Source organism: Gobio gobio, assembly GCF_949357685.1.
Source record: "Gobio gobio genome assembly, chromosome: 22".
Taxonomy (NCBI): Eukaryota; Metazoa; Chordata; class Actinopteri; order Cypriniformes; family Gobionidae; genus Gobio; species Gobio gobio.
Genome location: NC_137118.1, coordinates 25822900 through 25845643, shown reverse-complemented (window position 1 = coordinate 25845643; position 22744 = coordinate 25822900). Strand labels below are relative to the sequence as shown.

General features: G+C 38.8%; 1 protein-coding gene across 10 annotated transcripts in view; it reads right to left on the bottom strand.

Moving 5' to 3' along the window:
- sec31a (SEC31 homolog A, COPII coat complex component) overlaps positions 1–22744 on the bottom strand; it is a 54199-nt gene that overhangs the window by 16341 nt on the left and 15114 nt on the right. For 5 of the 10 annotated variants that reach the window (XM_079805320.1, XM_079805318.1, XM_079805321.1 and 2 more), the window contains exons 6-21: positions 21459–21599; positions 21211–21353; positions 17812–17911; positions 17562–17723; positions 17318–17470; positions 16998–17228; positions 16826–16900; positions 16683–16730; positions 15817–15985; positions 15482–15660; positions 11835–11961; positions 10061–10206; positions 9757–9930; positions 8365–8595; positions 8154–8249; positions 4229–4322 (exon numbers count right to left, since the gene is read on the bottom strand). In XM_079805320.1, coding sequence (XP_079661446.1) covers positions 4229–4322; positions 8154–8249; positions 8365–8595; positions 9757–9930; positions 10061–10206; positions 11835–11961; positions 15482–15660; positions 15817–15985; positions 16683–16730; positions 16826–16900; positions 16998–17228; positions 17318–17470; positions 17562–17723; positions 17812–17911; positions 21211–21353; positions 21459–21599 — 2269 coding nt within the window. The remainder of the gene's footprint in view (positions 1–4228; positions 4323–8153; positions 8250–8364; positions 8596–9756; positions 9931–10060; positions 10207–11834; positions 11962–15481; positions 15661–15816; positions 15986–16682; positions 16731–16825; positions 16901–16997; positions 17229–17317; positions 17471–17561; positions 17724–17811; positions 17912–21210; positions 21354–21458; positions 21600–22744) is intronic. The other 5 variants (XM_079805326.1, XM_079805323.1, XM_079805324.1 and 2 more) reach the window with 1 other exon arrangement.

Sequence of the window (22744 nt, the reverse complement as noted above, 5' to 3'; positions counted from 1 at the left end):
TTTGACAATGTGTAGTGAAATATAATTTAGTGTAGACTGGAGTTAGGTGAGACCAGAACAAAGTTGTTAGCTAGCTGATAATTTTACTAAATTGTAATGGTAGAAAATTAGGCTATTTAGTAATTTTTTATGCTACTTTTTAATATTGATATGATTATACCAAAACAATTATCATTAAATAGTGTAAAAAATGAGGATCAAAAGAAACAAACATCAAGGTAGAGATCATACATAATATCAGATGTCAAAATAAGATAAGCAAAAATTACAAAAGTTTCTTTGCATTTATTTTACATGTATTGTCTGTGTTGCGGTCACAGATCACGTAGGTAGAGTACTTTACTGTGTGTGTGGATGACCATGTCTGTCAGAAACCACCGAAGACCATTTTTGACCCAGGAAAAACCCTGCTATAGGATGATCATTTTTATTTGGTAACACTTTAGAATAATGGTCATTATTTAATATTGGTTAACTAAATTAGTTAACATTAACTAATAATGAACTGCACTTATAAAGCGTTTATTAATTTTGTTAATGTTAATTTCAACATTTACTAATGCATTATTAAAATCTCGTTAACATTAGTTAATGCACTGTGAACTAACATGAACAAACCATGAACAGCTGTATTTATATTAACTAACGTTAACAAAGATGAACAAATACAGTAACAAATGTACTGCTCATGGTTAGTTCATGTTAGTTAATACATTAACTAATGTTAACTAATGGCCATTATTCTAAAGTGTTACCTTTTATTTTACCTTAATTACATTGACTTAATTTGATTTAAAAAGCACCTGCTGTAGCATCTTAGTTTTTTTTCGTTGCACTAAACATTATTTGATTTAACATTTTGGAACAATTATATACTTTGGTTTTATTTAATTTCACTGGTAAAGACTTTTTTTCTTTACACTGAATTTAAAAACAAATGCTGATTTAAGTAACATCTTTGTTTGGATTGCAGAATATGCAGTTGTTGCCTTTAATTTCACCTTTCACCTTTAATTTTCCAATTAAATTTCTTGTTAATTTCAGATTGCGGACTTGTTTTCATTAGCCAAAAGCCAATTTAGCCTGTTAAATACCAAATAAACATCTTGTTCATGTATACTTTCATTCTTTTATTGTGTAAAAAAAAAAAAAAAATCGGAAATCGGTATCGGAATCGGCCAGTTTTCTTGAAAAAAATCGGTATCGGAATCGGCCATGTAAAATCATGATCGGTGCATCACTACTGTCTCTAGTCATAGTCCATGGAGCTCTCCATGTCTGTTGGTAAAGAAATCAGACTCTTCAGTCCGTTTTTGTACGGATTACCGTAAAGTGAACAGTGTGACTAAGGCAGATTCTTTCCCGTTACACCGCATCGAAGATTGTGTTGACCGCATTGGTTCTGCCACCTACGTAACTAAATTGGATCTTCTTAAAGGGTACTGGCAAGTTCCTCTAACAGCCCGAGCCAGTGAAATCTCTGCATTTGTCACTCCTGACAGCTTCCTGCAATACAAGGTAATGGCCTTCGGGATGGGAAACGCTCCCGCGACTTTCCAGCGGCTGATGCAGAAAGTTTTGTCTGGAGTGACAAATTGCGAAGCCTATCTGGATGATCTAGTAATTTACTCGAACAGTAGGGAGGATCATGTGACTCATTTGGACTTAGTGTTCAGCCGTTTGGCTGAGGCTTCTTTAACTCTGAATCTTTCAAAGTGCGAATTTGCAAAGGCAGTGATTACATATCTGGGAAAAATGGTGGGTCAGGGGCATGTGAAGCCTGTGATGGCCAAAGTGAGTGCAATTCTTGATTTTACCACTCCTGTAACTAAACGAGAGCTTAGGAGATTTCTGGGAATGGCCGGATACTACCGCGGATTTTGCTATAACTTTGCAACGGTAGTGTCCCCGCTGACTGACCTTCTTAGCACTTCGAAAAAGTTTGACTGGAATGCAGGGTGTGATCATGCTTTTACTGCAGTGAAAGATTTATTGTGTAATGCGCCAATCCTTTCTGCTCCTGATTTTGCACAATCTTTTCAGCTGAGTGTGGATGCGAGCGCTGTTGGAGCAGGTGGAGTGTTGACGCAAGAGGACGATTCTGGCATCGAGCATCCCGTGTGTTATTTTTCTAAGAAGTTTTCCAAATGTCAGCGCAACTACGGTACTATTGAGAAGGAGGCGCTGGCCTTGGTACTGGCGTTAAGGCACTTTGAAGTGTATCTGGGTGGTCATTGTAGTCCAATTAAAGTGTATACGGACCACAATCCATTAGTGTTCCTATCCCAGATGTCTAACTCAAACCAGCGTTTGATGCGTTGGTCACTTGTTTTGCAGGAGTATAATCTTGAAATTAAACATCGGAAGGGTTCGGACAACATAGTTGCCGACGCGCTGTCCCTAGTACGGGAAGCTGAGGAATAAGGTGACTTGGTGCTTCGTTTTTTTTTTTGCATTCCTATAGGTGCAAAAATTTAGTGATGGGGGTGTTACGTCCAAGGACGTATGTTTATTTGTTATTGCAGTGTGTCATGCATTTGTGAATGTGCTTGGGTGTTTTGCTCTCTTTGTCTCTTGTTTTCTCTTTCGTCATTCCAACAGGTACAATGACCAGCTGTACTCAATCTAACGGTGCTTGACGTGATTGGAGAATGAAGGGGAGGAGCTGAGATATAAGTTGAAGCGGATCAATTGAGAGGAAGAGAGAGACTTTCTTTTGCCAAGATGAATTCTTCCTCCTGTCTGCCCAGACTTTGTTGTTTGGATTGTTGTCTTGATTCTGATTGAGTGAGCTCAGGATCTTGTTGTGAGTTCTTTAGTGGGAAGAGAACTAAAGTGTTACCTTTGATTTAATCTATGATCTTATGTTAAGTATGTTTGTATATTCTTCTTAACTTATTTGTAATTTGGGGATTGTAGAGGGAGGGTGCCATTTATGTTTGTACTAATCTTTTCTCCTGTTTTTGGGTAGGTAGGGAGTAAGGGAAGTTTGATGTCTTATTTCTATTATCTTTTTCTAGGAAAGTTATGGAGATTCTTGGGTTAGTTATCTTATGTTCTGTTTGTTATTTTGGCCTGGCCCTCCCCTGAAGTATTATCCCCTGTTCTTGATTATTTGTTATTCTTTAAATTGTATTTTTGTATCCTTTCATGGGATTTTTGTATTATCCTTTATCTTTTCAAATTAAAAGATGTTAATTTGAACTGGTTGATTCTTTTCTGGGACAGGAGGTTGAATAATCTTGGTTCTCTCTCAAAGCTTTCTTTTTATTTAACTTTACTTTTGTTTCATTGTTACTGACTATCAACCCTAGACGGGTAGTTATTGTAACAGTTTTAACATGCGCTTTTCAGAGCGCGCGCACTAAAAGCCTGTCAAACACGTGAATACTGAACTAGTCGTCTTACTGCGCTAATACTGTCAAATACGCACAAGGTTAACATAAACAGTCGGTTATGTCTAAAGTGAAAGTTAAATCGCAATCGTGTCTGTATATTAGATGTGTAGAGGTCTTAAACTGACAGCAGCGCAGACAGTGAACACGCGGTCCTTAAAGGAACAGTTCACCTCTAAAATTATGTCATTATTTACGCACTCTAATATTGTTTCAAACCTGTATTCATTTCTCGATGACAGAATTTTCAGTTTTGAGTGAAATATCCCTTTAATGTTAATACAACAACAAAAGAGAGAAAATCACTCACTGCTCTTGACTGAAAAACTAATACAGTAGCTAAGAATCAGTGTATATTTTATTGTTAAGTCTATGTAGTGTTTTATTTTTACATTCATTCATTCAATTTCATACTTAAATGCTGCTGTACAGCTCTGAGCTGCCAGTGTAAATCTTTATATATATATTTATTTTATATTATCCAATACACTAGGAATGTGTACAAGGGTTTTTTTAAGTAAAGTTTTAAGTTTAAGTAAGGTTTTTCAATTCTTTTTTTAAGTAAAATAAAGAAAGAGTATTGCAATAAAAAAAAAAAAAATTTCTCTTTAACCTCTTGCGGTTCCTGTCGCCTAAGAATAGAATAACAAAAAATTTATGTGACAAGCCATCAGAACCGAACCGAACCGAACCGAAAACCGTGGGTAAAAACCGAGGTATGTATTGAACCGTGGACTAACTGTATTGAACCGTGGACTAACTGTATTGTTGCATCCCTAACATATACATATACACATATGCATATATATGGCATTCTGTCTCTGTACACTTACTCTGGTACTGCTGCGAGTACATGAATGGAGAGGAGGCAGGTACAGATGCCATCACTGGAGACTGAAGGCCAAAGGCTGGAGGTGTGGACTCGGCCTGAGAACAGAGAGAGAGAGAGAGAGAGAGAGAGAGAGAGAGAGAGAGAGAGACAAACATGTATTTAGAGCAGTCTGTCACAGCATGATCCAATGATCCAGGCTGCCTCCAACACTAGGATGTGCAAATCTACATATATTTTTTTCCTATTTAAATGTTGTTATACTACACTACCACTCAAGTTTGGGGGTCACTAAGATTTTATTTATAATTAGGTCCCAGTTAACATTAGTAAGCGCATTAACAATGAGCAATACATTTGTTACAGTATTTATTAATCTTTGGTAACATTTAATAAAAACACAGGTGCTGGAATGATTCCTCCGAGATTTTGGTCCATATTTACATCACACAGTTGCTGCTGATTTGTCCGCTGCACATCCATGATGCAAATTTCCATCCCAAAGCTGCTCTATTGGATTGATATCTGGTGACTATGGAGGCCAGTGAACTCATTGTCATGTTCAAGAAACCAGTTTGAGATGATTTGAGCTTGATTGTGACATGCCATGTTATCCTGCTGGAAGTAAGATGGACATAGTCAGCAACAATACTGAGGAGGGCTGTGGCTTTTAAACTATGCTCAATTGGTACTAAGGGACCCAAAGTGTGCCAATAAAATATCCCTCACACTACTACACCACCAGAAGCAGGCTGAACCGCTGATAGAAGGCAGGATGGATCCATTCTTTCATGAGGTTTCCTCCAAATTCGGACCCTGCCATCTGAATAATCGCAGCAGAAATCCAGACTCATCAGACCAGGAAACATTTCTCATCTTCTATTGTCCAGTTTTGTTGAGTCTGTGTGAATTGTATCCTCAGTTTGCTGTTCTCAGCTGACAGGAGTGGCACTGGTGTCTCTTCTGCTGATGTAGCTCATCTGCTTCAAGGTTGGGCGTGTTGTGTGTTCAGAGATGCTCTTCAGCATCAGACCTTGCTGGTTATTTGAGCTACTGTTTACTTTCTATCAGCTGGAAACAGTCTGGCTTTTCTCTTCTGACCTCTGGCATCAGCAAGGCATTTTTACCCGCAGAACTGCCGCTCGCTGGATATTTTCTCTTTTTCAGACCATTCTCTGTAAACCCTAGAGATTGTTGTGTGAAAATCCCAGTAGATCGGCAGTTTCTGAAATACTCAGACCAACAAACATGCCAGGTTCAAAGTCACACCTTTCTTCCCCACTCTGATGCTCAGTTTGAACTTCAGCAGATCGTCTTGATCATGTCCACATTGAGTTGCTGCTTTGTGATTGGCTGATTAGATATTCCTGTGATCAAAGCTGAATTTTCAGCATCATTACTCCAGTCTTCAGTGTCAAATGATCCTCCAGAAATCATTCTAATATGCTGATTTGATGCTCAAGAAACATTTCTGATTATTATCAATGTTGAAAAAGGTTGCGTTGCTTCATATTTTTGTGGAAACCGTGAAAGAAAATACTGACCCCAAACTTTTGAATGGTAGTGTATATGTACAACATATTACACTTGCTTGCTCGGTTAAATGCAAAATAGCATGTTACTATTTACATAAAGGTGCATCTGCCAGCTAAATTAACTAGTTACTCCTGTCATTAATTAGACTTGGTAAACCCAGCCTGATCTGCCGGCGATTTGATTTCGCCCTGCAACTCAGTCTGGAAACCTGTGCATTAATTTCTACTGCTTCTGTTACACTTTAGCAGGAACCAATATCCACCTGGCACGCTATTGGCGGGTTTAACATGATGACGGATAGAGAAGGGATGGGTCGTTTCCCGTTGATGGTGCCCCTTGTGGTCTGATTGATTGAAGGACTATCCAATTGCGTACAGAGTCATTTGAACTATGCTCGGTTATCACGCCTCTTGTGCAGTAGAAAATACAGAGCAGACTCCCCAGACCAATGTTCAATCTTAAATTGAGCTTGGTCTGGTGATAGCCAGACAAGTCATGAATTGCACATACAGCATATTTCATACAATGATTCTGATATACAGAAAAAGGTCTCATTTTACAAACCATCGACATTCTATTGTGAAACGACTTCTGACTCTGGCTTTATGGAGTACTGAACAAAATAGCTTCAGCATAAGATATCTTTAACAATCACGTAAATAGATGTGAAGGATTTTAAAATGATCGTCCTTGGAAAAAAGCAACTGAGGAGCTGTCCAGCTGCTACTGAAAAGTAGCTTGGACAAAGATGAAGATGCAAGACACAGTCTGGAATCTAAAGGTTGGATGGGGTGTGTTTATCATGCTGTAAGACTTGAACAACTGCACTGTGTCAGGGGAACAGAGGAGGTTATTATCGAAAATATGAAGCTATTACATACATAAACACTGGAGTAACATCACACCACAGTAGCCAGTGAGACGATTTGGGTAACTAGTGATAGGTACTGTATTTTCCCGAAATAAGTCACTTTTTTTATCATCTGAAATGTGCTGCGACTTATATTCCAAAGCAACTTGTATAATGCAATTAACGGCAGGCATGCAAAACACAAAGCTCACACATTTGGATTTGTCAAATGAGATGCATGTGAGCACAAGTTCATCCAAGTTCATATTTCCCACATGCCGGTAGTTTCAGGTTTGCTTTAATTATAGTGGCATTCTTAAACAAATTTATTTAAAGTTTTTTCTATATTTCAATGTCTCACTCCTGTTCTGAATACCATTACATTTAAAGGATGTGTTGTAGAGCGAGGAGCACTAAATTACATGTTTATAATGTTTGTAAACATTTTGCTTTATTTACCATATTTTACATGATTTCTGAATGTAATGAAAAATGTGACCTACACCGATGCAACACTTAATGCAATTTTGATCAATTTTCTGGGAAATATGGTAGGTGAAACTCTATATTAAATGTTATTAACATAAAACACAATTTGAAAGAAAGTGATCATTTGTGTGATTAAACAAACATCTGCATAAATGTATGAAGGCGACCAACTAATAATACTTATTAATAAAGTTTTTTTGAAAAAGGTTTTAAATATACAGAGATATTGCAATATAAAAACGTGACGATATGTATTTTTGATGTAAAAGATGATTTGCGATAGAGTTATTATTTTATCCCATGCTCAGTTTACTGTATATATAAGTTATAATCTATCAAAAAAAATTCAATTCTGTTATCATGTACTCACCCTCATGTTGTTTCAAAACTATAAACTTTTTGTTTAACTTCCAAAGACAAATGAAGATATTTTTGATGAAACCTGACATTTCTGTCCCTCCATTTAAAGTCTAAAAAGTTCCTCTAAAAAGTAAAAGATCCCCAAAAAAAGTCATAAACATTGAAAAATGTATCAATTGAGTGGTCTAATCCAAATCCAACTCTCGCTTTAGACACGATGCTTTATTTGACGAACAGATTTACAACGACGTGTAGTAAACACAGACACTCAAATGCTTGAGTGATGCGCATAAACAACATGAGAGTAAATGCAGAATAATTTTTTTTATAAACTAAGAAAAAAAAACGAAAGTCTCTCTCTCTCATATATATATTATATTTAGCGAGAGAGAGAGAGAGAGAGAGACATGAGTTTGAAGGTATGAAACTTGTTCCTCAGGTTCGAAAAACAAAATTGCGCCTGCAGTAAAATGCACCTATAATTGGAAGTATCTTCGGGCCACTGGAAGAAACTAGAAAAGGTACATTACGGTTAATATCCAAATACAGTTCACATGGAGCAAACTCCACAAGAGATCGACCAATAAAGATAATCATAAAATGAGCGGTTTGTAGATTCAGTATTGCTCATGCGGTATATAGAGCCTGTATCTGTGAGTGTAAGCAGCGCGGGCACAGCTCTGTCTCTCTGTACCTGCGGGTCTGCGGCAGGCACTAGCTGGCGAGGGACACTGGGCAGAGCTGTTGGGGTTTGGTTACTCCAGGATGTGACAGTTGTGGCGGATCTACCCTGAACACAACACAAACACAAACACACGCTGGTATCGGCCATTGGGTGGCCTCTGGTGGGTCAAATAATGTACCTGCGTGCGTTTTTCTCAGCTGTTTGTGAGTGTATCTCTTACCTGTTGGTAATACTGAGGCGGTGCAGCGGGTTGTGTGGGGCCCTGTGGAGGTTGAGGTTGTGTGTATGTCTGCACGGGTGCAGCAGCAGGAACTGTTTGGTGCATGTTCTGCATTCCAGGCACTGTGGCTACAGGCTGTTGTTGCTGCTGTTGTTGTTGTTGTTGCTGCTGCTGCTGCTGCTGCTGTCCCAGAGCTCTGCTCAAACGATCACGCAACTGCTGCACAGCAATCTACAAGGACAAAACAATCATCAAATACACAAAGCTGACGTTAAACCTTATAGACACCGCAACAAACAGTGCCTCAAAGCACACAAGTGCTCGTGAGACTCCATTCCACACAATTTCAAGGACTCTCATAATCATGGTCAGTAAAATGAACAATTAATTGATTATTAGTTAACATTAATGTTGCAAAACGCATGTTGAGTACTCCAAAAATCCTGTTCATGTAGCTTATTTTTAATTATTAGTCATTTAAATAAATATACTTACAAATTGGAAGTAGTATTAGTATTTTAGGTAACACTTTATTTTACATGTACTTACCATAGCAATAACAGTAAATTATGCATAATATATATAAAAATAATTAAAATAACAATGACACCTTAAAATAAAGTGTAACCGTATTTTACTATTTAAAAATTTTCAGTCCAAAATATTTAAAATTGTCATGCATGTGATTCAGTGATAATTTATGCATACCAATAGATTAGTTTTAAATGAACTAAGCTGTCAATGTCAACAGATTTATGGAAATATATAAAACTTTCTGAATCTCATACTTGAGTTGCGAGACAAAGATCACGAAAAGATTCTAAATACAAATTCTTTAGGAAAATTAATAGCCTCATAAAAGTACACTCAAATCAAGCAACATTGCTTGATTTATAACCACAAAAAATCCTTGCATTATATATATATATATATATGTTTATGGAATTTTGTATGTGCTTGTCGTTTTTTCCCCTCTGTTTTTCTATTTAGCTTTGATTTAGTTTTTTAATAATTTTAGTATTTCATTTCAATTATATTTTATTTGAGTTTTATTTAAATTTATATTATTTTAATAATAGTTTTACAACGCTAGCCATCCACCTATTTTTATGCATGTTTTGGGATATTGCATAAACTGCTCACACTCGTGATGGGGGAGGAGAGAGAGCTCAGTGCACAAGACAGAACAACTATAGAAAGAGAAAGATGGCAGAGAAAATACAAAAGAGGAAAAGACCAGGAGACTATATTTTTTTTTTTACGATCAGGCAAGAGGCAAGACCTGCGTTTATATTGGAGAAGCTTTCCAGCGCTGGAGAGACCTTGGAGGGGGAAGGCCTGAAAACGGACATTACTGACCTTTAAGGAACATTTCCTGTATAATACAATTACCTGCTCAGTGTTGGTGGGCAGGTAGGATATGGCAGTCTGTAAGCTGCCCTGAGATGCCAGCAGACTGGCATATTGATTCATCTTCTCTGCCAGCAGCTCACCCATATCAGGGAAAACACCGCCCTGAGCCTTCACTACAGCTCTCTGCAGGACCACCACCTTCTCCACCAGCTCCTACAAATACAGGTGATGACCATACAGCTAAAATCAATCCACTTAACCATACTCCAATGCTCATACTGTGTTCATTACATGACAACAACAAGAAGTCTTGTGTTACTGGGTGCCTGCAGTCCCATCTCACCTGCAGTGAAAATGGGCTGTTGGAGTCCTGCGCTTTGGCCCAGTAGGCGACCAGCTGCTCTACAGTGCCTGCGCAGATGTAGCAGAGACAGGCCTGAGCCTGCAGCGCCGCGTCCTCAGAAGCCTCCAGCCTGGAGCCCAGCACACCTGCAGGAGGAACAAACATTCACATTAAATAAAACATTTAAATGCAGTCAACTAGCCATGACAATAGTTAAATGGAGTAACCAAAACTAAGGCTGGGCAATATATATACACAGGGTTCCCACTCTTTTTCAGCAACCATTTTCCAGTACTTTTCCAGGACATTTTCAATTTTACCACGGCAGGAATAAAAGACAAGGATCATGCCAAATATTGCTTTCTAAGTCTTTAAAAGCCGTACAGTTTATTGCCATTACTTAACAATCCAGCATTTTTCAATATGAGCTCTTAATCATACATCTTACATTATTTATATCACGCAATTCTGACTATATCTTGCAATTCTGACTTTATAACACACAAATGTGACTTTATATCAAAATTATGTGATTAGATAGCAGCTTACGAGTTAACATTCACTGCACACATTTGAGCAGTTAATAGTATTAGCTAACGGCTGCAAGTGGCAACACAAGACTAAACATCATTATTCAAAATACTACTCATACGTATCAAACTCAGCATTCCTGAACATGTGCTTTCTGTAACTAGCGCTAATTGTTTGGGCCAGCGATAAACTCTTTATACTCGGCTAAAGAAATAACTTTTTTAAAAAGAATTTTCCCAGACAACAACAAGATTTTCCAGGACATTTGACATTTTCTCTAATTTTCCATGTGTTTTCCAGGACTGGAAAATTTGTCATCAATTTTCCAGGTTTTCCAGGACGAGTGGGAACCCGGATATATATATATATATTATTGGATCATTATTGCCGTGATTATTATGTTTCTAGCATGTTATATGTTTGGCAACAGTTTGTCTAAGCCTAATGGATGGAGTGTGTAGCTTTTCATTTCTTAAACAACCATGGGAAGACACATCATGGCCATATTCCAGGATTACAATGTTAAGATGCATCAGGCTCAAATTGTGAAAGAATGGTTGGGAGGAAGCATGAAGAATAAGTTTCACACAAGAATTGGCACCTCTCAGTCCAGACCTTAAATTAAAATTAAATAAGTGTTTGGGATGTGCTGGAGGAGACTTGCATTGTCAACAAGATTTTGATGGAAACATCACAACATTTATTTCCATCAAGAGTTGCATACATTTTTGGTCAAGATCTTCTATTGACAACGCAAGAGTCACGAACTCAGTAAAGTCTACTTCTTGTCAGACAATACGAACATGATCACATGTAGCCATGTCACACTATAGGGTATCAGTTGTCATTAATGTCAGACTGTACAACAGTCAAGACGTGGTAAAAACAGGCGCACACAAGAAGACACGTCCAGAGTTTTGCATTTACATGCGGGATAGAAATGCTGTACAATCTGTAGCGTTAATTTTGATCATGGTTTCTCTTAAAGAAAACGGGGGAAAAAACTAAGATGTTGACTTCAGATTTTGGCCAAGGATCAGAGGAATCTTTTAGGAAGCACAACATTTGTCTTAGATGCCCAAATCATGGACAAAGTGTGAACCTGGTAGGTTCACTAGAAGATAGCCATGTAGCATGAGTTCATCATAATGTTTGACCTTATCAGACCAGCAATCATTAAGTCTAATGTTGTCAAATTGTAATGAAAACTTTTGATACATTATGGAAAAGACAGCAGACTCACCACATAGTGAGGAGAACTCCTCTGGCTTGGCGTAAGTCATTACTGCAGCCAAAGCATCCTTCCAGTTCTGGAGGTCACATGTCTCCAAAATATCCGTCCAGTCCTTCATCACCACGGCACTAATGAGCTAAAATACATTGAGATCCTACATTAATTTGGTAAATGTCAAGACGTGCATTTTTAGATAATTCAACAGATCAACTAGAAGGTCTTACAATTATAAACATTCAGAACACATCTGAGAGCCTGAAGTGAAAAATGTAACAATTATTGACCCATATTATTCCATGTTTTGAAAGTCTGCATACATTTTTTTATTAATTCAATAACTATAAAAAGGAAACATCAAGGGACTGGTTTTTGGTCTGGTCCAAATAAAAAATATGAGAAGGACAGTTCTCTTATTATTCATAACTCCTATAATAAGTACAGAAGAACAATAGTGGGAATTGGGTTAAAAGGTCCCATGGCATGGATTTTTTTATTTTATTTTACAATGTATTCTGAGGTGTACTTATATTTTTAGTATGATTTTTACATCATAAAATGTCATAATTTAGAAATAAAAGGATTTTTTTCTATAATGATGTTTGCCCTCTGGCTGAATGCCTTGTTTCAAGGGGCGTGTCTGCTGTGAGACTTCAATAAAAACGCCCACTGTTGTGATTGGCTGCGTCAGTGACGCGCATTGAGTACACAGCGCAAACAAAGACACAACAGCGCAGTAATCGAATGTAATCCAGTTTATTGTGGGGATAGCTGGCTAACCTAGCCCGGACACCCCGCGATTACCCCCCTTCTGCTTAATCTTGTGCCGCGTATGGCGCATCCGCTGTGGATGAGATACAGTACTGGGGGTCGGGGATGTTGAAGGCCGAGCTTCGGCGTGCGTGAGGTTTACAGGGTTTTTCCTGGGTCAAAAATGGTCTTCGGTGGTGGCTGACAGACATGGTCATCCATACACACACACACACACACACACACACACACACACACACACACACACACACACACGCACGCACAGTAAAAAAGTTCCCTACCCACGTGATCTGCAAGTGCAATACTGACAAAACATTTTAAATAAATTCAAAGAAAATTTGTAATTTTTGCTTATCTTATTTTGATACCTTGATGTTTGTTTTTGTTCCTCATTTTTACACTATTTACTGATAGTTGTTTTGGTATATAATCATGTCAATATTAAAAAGTAGTATTAAAAAATGAACAAATAGCCTAATTTTCTGCTATATACAATTTCATAAAATTATCAGCTAGCTAACCACAACTTTGTTCTGGGTTCACTCCAGTCTAAACTAAATGATTTTAGGCTATTTATTTTACTACACATTGTCCAAATAAATAAGCTGAAAGACTGTGGATGATTAAAGCTAATTCTTACTATCCACTCTTGCTAAAGTGGGTAAGCACACTTGTGTTCTCATTTCAAGTGTTCTGAGTAAATGATTCAACTGATTCATGAGTTCAGTGTTGGACTGATCCGTTCTAACCAGTCGTTAAAATGATTCGGTTCAAAGGAGTCATAATGTGGCGAATCGGACATTGGCTGACGCGGTGTGTGTGAATCCCTTCTGTTAGAACATCGCGAAAGATTTGTCAACACACAGAAAACACTTCATAACCGGATAGGATTTGTTTCACGTTTATTGAAAGTATGCTTTATGTCAGCTGGTCAGAGAATCAGTCAATGTTTTTTGAGCGCATTTCACACCCAGCGGCAATTAAAGGAAAACATCGTCTGATAGCGCCACGTGCAACATGGATTCGGTCTTCCGACCTTTTGATTTTGATTAACGTAATATGTGAAATATTAGAAAGCTAAGAATGCTTATTTTGAAGACAGAGAGCGTGCGAGCGGGGGAGGAGCTCTCTGGTCGTTCTCTCTGACACTCAGTTAACGCAAGGGCAGCGGTCATCTATTCTACATCACTCCTAAATCACAATAACTCATCAAATAAGGCTTTGGCGGGACAACAATTTGTTTTGGCGGCCGCCAAAAAATTTTCAATGTAGGAAAAACCCTGGGTTTATCTCTAAAGATGTGGCTCTGCCGATGTTGAGCAGAAACTCCCGACTGTATGCACATTTTAGAAAAGATAGACGCGACGAGGACGTACAAAAACACTGACTCACAAGATAGAAAACACGAAAACACCGTTCTGTGTCAGGAGAGAGAGAAGCCACAGTGTGTGCACGAATAATAAAGTTCTGTGTGAACTTTAATAATTAGATACACATCAGAAATCACTGATCACAGATCAGAAGGAACTGAAAAAAGACTTCTGTTTTCATTTGTACATCCAAACACTGAGAAACTGCCAGCATTCACTCGTTCACAAGCCATGATCTCTCGAGGAGAAACAAATATGGCACTCACATGGGCGTGCCAAATTCTCTGGGCGGAGGAAAAGGAGGTAACCGTTCCTGTTATGACGTCATAACAGGAAAATTCAAGATCAGCTCGTCTGGGCTGTCATTTTCTCAAAGGTAGAGAAAGACAGCCAGAAATCGGTTTACACCGATCAACATTTCTAGCCACTTGGGGACAATATTCAGGCTAGGGGAACTCATATTAATGTTGAAAAACCTCGTAAAATGAAAATTTCATGCCATGGGACCTTTAAAAATATTCATTTTTTTTCTATTCTCATTTTGAAGAACCAATATCGATTCTTAAATACCAAGAATCAATCTCTCAGTCTATGCTGTTTTCAGTTGATGAATGAACAAAGCTTTGTAGTGTTTCCGTGTTTCAACGGCTCAAGACGTCAATAAAACAGCTTGTAAACATACAGTCTTTAATGGTAAATTACCGGTAAGAGATCATGTGTGAACAGGACCTTTTCAAAAATACCGTTAAATCGGTTCTGGCACTTTACCGGTACGATGCTGTGTGAACGCAGAATGAAGATTACTTGTATGAGCATGTACGAAGTCAGAACACACTGATGTAAGAAGTTCAGAACTTGTGTTTTTAAGAGAAAAAGTGTGTTCTGTTTGATCATCCCCTTATGCGTGTCAATCAGTTGCAAAAATTGAACCGATAGTGAAACGTAAGCGTTTCTCCTCATGTGGGTGAATAAAGACAACAGCACAGCATTTAAAGATAATTTCCGATGACTGACACCACAGTATTTAGGTGTGAATTTTGGTGTATTTACTGATAAAGTCGTTCTGGTAATTTAGTGGGATTACTGTTTGATAGGGGCGAAATGACACATAATATTATATTTACCTCAGAAAAGCCCTTTAATGTCCAAAGCTTGTTTGTTAGCTAGAAAAATAAACACTAAAGAGGAGCATTTTGCTAAATATATCCACTATATTGCATATTCATAGTATTTTTTACTTAATCTGTTCTTAATATTTAATGCATGTTTAAATAAATACATCATGTTTTAATGACAGCCATTTGCATTTTATGATCAGCCTTTAATGTTATAGCAATGCACCAACTTGGATTCCCTGTATAGTTTTACAGTGTTAGTTAAGAGATTTTTTCCTTCTGCCATGTACTGTAACTAATAGTCCCAATTAATCGAATCAAATTGAACCAAAATAGAAACGAATGCTTGTGAATCGAAACCGAAACGTGACATTTGTGTCAATGCCCAGCCCTAGGGCCTCACCTTAGAGATTTTGCTCTGAGTTTTGGTAAAGTATTGCTTCTGAGTCTTTGCTAGAAGCTCAGGACCACCAGCAATAGCCAGGATGATGCCATCAGCCATTCGATTGTCGTGGAGACATAGATTAACAGCAGCTTCGTAATCCCCAGTGAGCAGTGCTTGGGTGATCAGCCCGTCAATATCTGAAACACACAGCAAGCATGAAAAATTCATCAATTCATTCAAAGTAAAAATTCAAGTTCCCTTAGTAGAATTTGACTCTCAATGTTATTTGATCAATCAACTATTGTTATATCAGGCAGGGTTCCTATGTGACAAACATTTAAAAAGAAACTTGCCCTGGCTAACTTTGAGGTCAATGGCCTCAGAGGTTAGAGCTGGAGTAACTTCTATGTTGGATGTCTCCTCAACAACAGGTTCTTCATCATCAACAGGAATCTCATCTAGGTCAGGTGTCTCTGTGGCAGGAGGTTCAGCTTCTTCCTCTACAAGGTTGTCGTCTTCAACCTGGATAAGAAAAAAATTGAGGTAAATAGAGGACTAATAACGAGAAGAATAACCAGTGAAAAATTTGCACCGACAAAGGCTTGGACAGGATTATTTTTGTAGCTGACCTTATTGCATATGCATTTGTAGGTGTTTCCCCTTTCAGACGCAAATTTATGGGAGGAGAGTATTTAAATGAATCACACAAGGTGATTTTTTGCACTTGTACATTTTTCTGGTATTTGCACCATTATTTACTGCCCAAAAAAGCATGTTTTAAACCAGATGCTAATTTTCACTGCTCTTGGTAGATTGTGTTGGTCATTATGGAAATGATCCGGCTGCGTCTGTATTCTTTCATTTGTGCATCGTCATAATGTTTTGGCTCATCAGTGTATATTCTGCTTTGTTTGATTTATAGAAAAAGAGTTGCTTGGGCTGTTGAAGGTTTTTACTGTGCAAGTTTCTTCTCCAAATCATTTTTTTCACTTCTCCTTCCTAAGAGGGAAGTTCATGAAACAAAGGGGAGAAAAAAGTTTGTGTTCCAGTCTTGTTTTATATAATTCATTCAAATGTATCTTCTTATTTGGTTCTCAAAAACCCATTATGAAGTCAAACATGCTGAACTTGAATCCAGAGGCTACCTGAACAAGATGCAGAAATAGAAAGGAAACAGAAATAGAACCTTTATCTAAAACACAATAACTGGTGCACATACCACATCGGCCACATCAGATTTGCCGTTTCCTTCTAACGCTGATGCAATCTGAAAACCACAAGAAAAACTAATCAATCAGAGACCCCAAAAAACACATTCAGATGTTCACACTACAACCCATACTGTGAAAATACAATAAATACCTTTAGGGTGAGCTCTTCCTTCTTGTATCCCAAAAGTTCCAAATATTTGCCGCGTGCATCTTCTTCAAAGTTTACCTGAGAACATAAATCTATTGGTTACACATTGATAAATACAAGCCTGCTGTTCTTGCAACACAAAAACGCTAGTTTAGGGAGTATTCTAGTGTCCTACCTTCAGAAAAGACCAAATGGTCTTCTCAAAATCATTCCGAGCAGCTTCAATCTTGGTTTGGCAGTACTCAAGGAAATTTCCTGCAGTGAGTGTCGCCTGAAGTTGGTTTGATCGATCAATGAAATCTGTTTCTGTCACAACCTGACTGACATGCACAACATGGGCAGAAGTCTGCTGGGGCTGTTGGGCCGGTGGCTTGATGTTGTCCAAAGTGACTAGCTTTCCACCAAACTGTTCACAAAAAGACAAAGCTGATTTAAAACAAGCACACTATGTTTAGGGTGCCTAAAAAGCACAATGTTAGATCTGTGGCCACTTACAGCAAAAGATGCACCAACTGGTCTACGGATCCATTTGGGGGGTTTCTTAAGAGGAGTGATGGTGGTCTGGGAGGAGGTGGGCTGAGGCAGTTGTAAAGGTGGGAGCGTCTTCCCCGTACCAAAAGGATCCATATTTCCAAATGAGCTACTTAACTATTTACCCAAAGGAGATCAGGATCAACTGTGAGTTCATCAATGTTCATGCTAGCTTATGAGAATGTTTGTATTCAGAGTTCAGTTGTACCTGATCAGCCTGTAAATTAATGGCATCATCATTGCTTCCTCCCATAATGGAGTAGATGCTGATATGCCCATCAAAGGCAGCAGCAGAGAGCACAGCTGGGTTTCTCGGGCACCACTGGATGTCAAAACACCACTGCGCACTGGTGGGCAGCTCATACAGGACCTGACAGGTAAAAGGAGGACATTGCATGATGTTATACCGCTCAGAATATTGGCGATGCCACAGTATTCTTCAAATACTAAAGTCTCACCTCCGCCGTGTTGGGGTTCCAGCACAGGATTCTGTTATCTTTCCCACAGCTCAGGAGCAGCTCTGGATCTGCTACACTCCACGCTATAGACAAGATACCTCTGAAAACACACACACAAACAGATAAGCATACAGAAAAACTCATAGAGGGTTTGGGGTGTGCGTCCGATATGCATCGTCTAGGACAGGGTTATTAAAATCTTGCCCTGGAGGGCAAGTGCGCTTCAGAGTTTAGCTCCAACCCTGATCAAACTCGCCTACCTGTGATTTTCTAATGAACCTGAAGACATTGATTAGCATGTTCAGGTGTGTCTGATTAGGGTTGGAGCTAAACTCTGCAGCGAACTGGCCCTCCAGGGCAAGATTTGAATAACCCAGGTCTAGGATAATGGCATAATTGTTGTTTTAACAATGTGCAAGCTGACATTATAAAGTTACGTCACCCGCTTATTAAAACCATGCCTTGAGATCACACACTCCCGATGCATGATGCAGCCCAGCAGTTAGAATGACAGCAAAAATCTACATACGGGGCCAAAAATGCCACTGTATGAGTTTTTGTCATATATTTCTATATGATATACACCGATCAGGCATAACATTATGACTAATATTGTGTTGTTCCCCCTTTTGCTGCCAAAACAGCCCTGACCCGCTGAGGCATGGACTTCACTCCCTGAAGGTGTGCTGTGGTATCTGGCACCAAGATGTTAGCAGTGCCTCCCCAGGTGCATCAATGAGCCTTGGCTGCCCAAGTCACCCGTTGGCTGTTGACCACTGTTCCTTCCTTGGACTTTTGATAGGTACCCAGTCGCCGAGCCATCACAATTTGGTTCTTGTCAAACTCGCTCAAATCCTTACGCTTGCCCATTTTTCCTGGTTCTAACGCATCAAATTTGGGGACAAAATGTTCACTTGCTGCCTAATATATCCCACCCACTAACAGGTGCCGTGAGGAAGAGATAATCAATGTTTTTCACTTCACCGGTCATAATGTTATGCCTGATTGATGTACCTAAGCAATATCACATGGAGCAAGCGTGCATTTTTTCCTGAACATCAGCACAATTGCAAATGTTACATTGATTTTATACAACAGTTCAATAAGCAAGAAGTTAATATTGTGAGTTACATTTTAGCCACAATATTGTCAATATTGTTTTTTCTCTATTTCGCTAAAGCCTGGTCAAAAGAAGTCACTAGATGAAGTAATGCGCCAACTGTTGGCAGTTTACATCCGTATTCTCTACTTAATCCATGCTCACATATTGTAATTGTAATATAATATATAGCCAAATGTCCAATAAAGCTGTTCTCATTTACTTATGTTCTGTCAGATAACCGTAAGAGTATGATCTAGTAATCATGTTAACCAGAAATCCAAAAATGCGCTAGATTTGTCGGCAGTTTGCTTTTTTGAAAAAAAAGTTGCTACAGGGGTCTGAAAAGTCGCTAATCTAGTGACAAAGTTGCTATATTTGAAACTCTGGTCCCAAACAAAGCCACAGTGGAACTGTTGTGAGTCCCTGACCACAGCTGCGTTACGTCCTGAATAAATCAGCATTTTAAATGAATCGATGATCCAATGACCCATTCATGAAGACAGTTGCTTCATTCCTGAATGAATCAATTGTTTTGAACTAATCAGTTGAATGATATATACTTTGAGTGATTTATAATGAGTGATTTATAAATAAAGGTATTAATCAATATTTATTCTTCTACATATTAAATAATTTGAATGACTTCAAGCTTATGAGATTTACATATATTAAAACATATTCCTCTTCTAGCTGACTTTAACTTTGAAAGTGAAAAAAAGTGAACTGACGTGTGGCCAAGTATGGTGACCCATACTTGGAATTTGTGCTCTGCATTTAACCCATCCAAGTGCACACACACAGTACTGAACACACACCCACACCCACACCCAGAGCAGTGGGAAGCCATATTGCTGCGGCGCCCGGGGAGCAGTTGGGGATTTGGTGCCTTGCTCCCTTGCTCAAGGGTCTCACCTTAGGGTGAGGGTGATTGAGGGTGGAGGAGAGCGCTGGTTATTGACTCCCCCCCCACTGACAATTCCTGCCGGAACTGAGACTCGAACCCGCAACCTTCGGGTTACAAGTCCGACTCATTGGGCCACGACTGCCTTTTTTTTTTCTTTTTCTTTTTTACGAAATGAAGAACTGCGTGTCTGCATGCTAGTATTCTTTGTTACAAATCAGGATTGGTGAGGTGAACAACCGGCAACCTGGGCAGATGGAATGACTTGTTTTCGTCGACAAGCTGGCGCTTAAAAATGCAGTTCTGCGACCTGGAAGGTCACAATGTGCCTAAAACTATGGTCCAGGTGTCAGCCGTATAATCAACTGAGATATGCTCCTGCATATCAGTCCATGTGTGGAACATTTCTATACGTTTATCTATTTCTTAGTCAATTCGAATCATTAAACTTAAAGTAATGACGTAGCTGTAAGGTATAATTGTTGTGGAAAAATTAATGCACGCAGAGCAGCCTACGAACTCCTTGGGAGTGTTGAAGCTGACTTCTGCTGATGAAACTGCAAACTATTCTTCACTAAAAATTGTCTTCATTTAATTTAACCTCTGACTCCAGGACATTCATCATATCTGGTCCTTGGGTCTTTAACTGTAAATTCCCCTACAATGCATACATCTAATTAGGTTAAAAATGCCCTTATAAAAAGGTAAAATTGCCCCTGGAAATTAATTTAAAGGCCAATTCACACGCACAGACAAACAAGTTGGCTGTTGGATTAAAAATTTTATGAAAAATAACAATAATAATCAGTAAACAGTAAAATAATCAGTTGGGTGAAAACAAACCCAGACCAACGCCAACAGATGCCAACAGGGGTAACACACTGGTCTGACAAAACCCAACAAACGTGTTTGTTGGAGTTTATCTGTGCGGTGTAAATTGGCCTACAGGTGTCAAATATCACGCCTTAAGGGGCATACTGAGTTTTTTACACTGTTAAAGACTTGGATTCCCATGCTAAACATGGACAAAGTTAAAAAAATTAAGTTGGACGTTTGATGGAGTATTTCTGCGCCAAAAATACTCCTTCCGGTTTCTCACAAGTTTCGGAAAGTTTTCCTTATACGGGTCCTAAGGGCACTTCTCCCCGTAGACCAGAGCGAGAGTGCGAAAGCAGTACGCCCATCAAATCGCTTCGCTCTGCTGCGCTGCAGTCACAGGACTTCACGACATCAACAATGTCACCAAAGATGTGTGTTTTTGGTTGTCAGTTTCACCCCCCCTTTAATGAAAAATGTCATTTCTGTCACTGCTGTGAACTGACCACCGCACAGATTATGAAAACTACGAAAAGATTGTGGGTCAATATTGCACAATATTGGTTTTATTTATATCTACCTTGTGTGGTTCTCAAGTACTTTGAGAGGTGAAGTGGCAAAGCGCAGGTCCCACATTTGGATGACGGGCATTCTGTCATCTTCAGAAGCCAGAACCAACTGAGTCGCCACCTCTGGGTTCCAAGCCAGACCAGAGCAATGCATCTAAACCACAACACAAACAGTGCATTATTAAGTATTATTAAGTTCACCGTTGTTATTATTAGGAAGTTTAGTAAAATCAAGGCAAAGATGAATAACTGCACAAACCCTGTTGCTGTGATCGCTGACTTTGATGATCAAGTCGTTCTTTCTCAGATCCCAGACTGATGCTTTTCCGCTGGGGCTGGCCGAGGCCAGGATGTGCTGCACCTGTTTGTTCCACGCAACACAGCTGATGTCCTCCAGTGGCTAGAAGAAACACCAAAGTCAAAACTGGACAAGGTTGAAGGTGGTTGCTTACCATCCCAGGACAAAAGTGTCCACCCTCAGTCCAACATCAGTCTATACGTTTCCATCCCTAAATATATGTAGATAGATACTATAGGTTTTTTTTGACAGTTATGTCCATCAGGCATGAATCTGATTGCTTAGAAAAGCCCATTTGGTTCAATCTTTTAACCCAGTGCTTCTCAGTCTTTTAACTCCAAGGGCCTCCATTGTCCACAACAATATTCAAAGGCTGTAATGCTGTAATGTTTTGTTTTTAAAGAGTTTATCTAATTTACAGAAACTAATGCCCATTTAAGGTGCACAATTCTGGATAAATTGAGAATCATGATCAGGATTCTCCCTCGATTCTGAATAGACAACTACAGTTACAAACTATTAGTTTGAATGAATGATTCAATGACTCACTCATAAAGACTGTAGGCTTGTTTCATTACTGGATAAATCAGCGTTTTTAACTAATCTTAAGTGAATGATTCAATGACTCACTCATAAAGACTTTAGGCTTGTTTGAGCATCGGCGCTGGTCAGAACGATCGGCGTATGACAAAGTACTGTGAGAGTGATTGGAGAGCAAGCGACTCCTTAAGCTTTTGAATCGTTCTCGCGGTACTTTGAAGTAATACGCCGATTGGTCTGCGTATCGCCGATGCATCTCGAACAAGCCTTTTGCTTGTTTCATTACTGGATCAATCATCATTTTTTGAACAAATCTCTTGAATTAATGAGTCAATGACAAAATACATTTTTAACAGTCTCTTGTCGCCACCTACTGGTGTAATGATGTAATTGATACAATTGTTATTTGAAGCGCCATGTTACTTTCAAAAGGTGATTTGCTCAATTTTGATAGCCTTCCGTAGACATACGTTTGATTGTAAGACATAAATAATTATACTGTGTGGTTTAAGAGAGATCTGAATGTTCACTGTGATCGGATTTCTCAAAGGTTTAATAGACACAGCCGAATCAATGTCATTTAGGTTGAGTGGGTGTTTTGAATCAAGTTTTCAAACTTTTAACGAATAATTGTACGGCTCTAGTGTCCACTGATTAAAATAAGTAACTCAAGCAACTGTACAAGCAAATAAAAAAGGTTGTTGAAT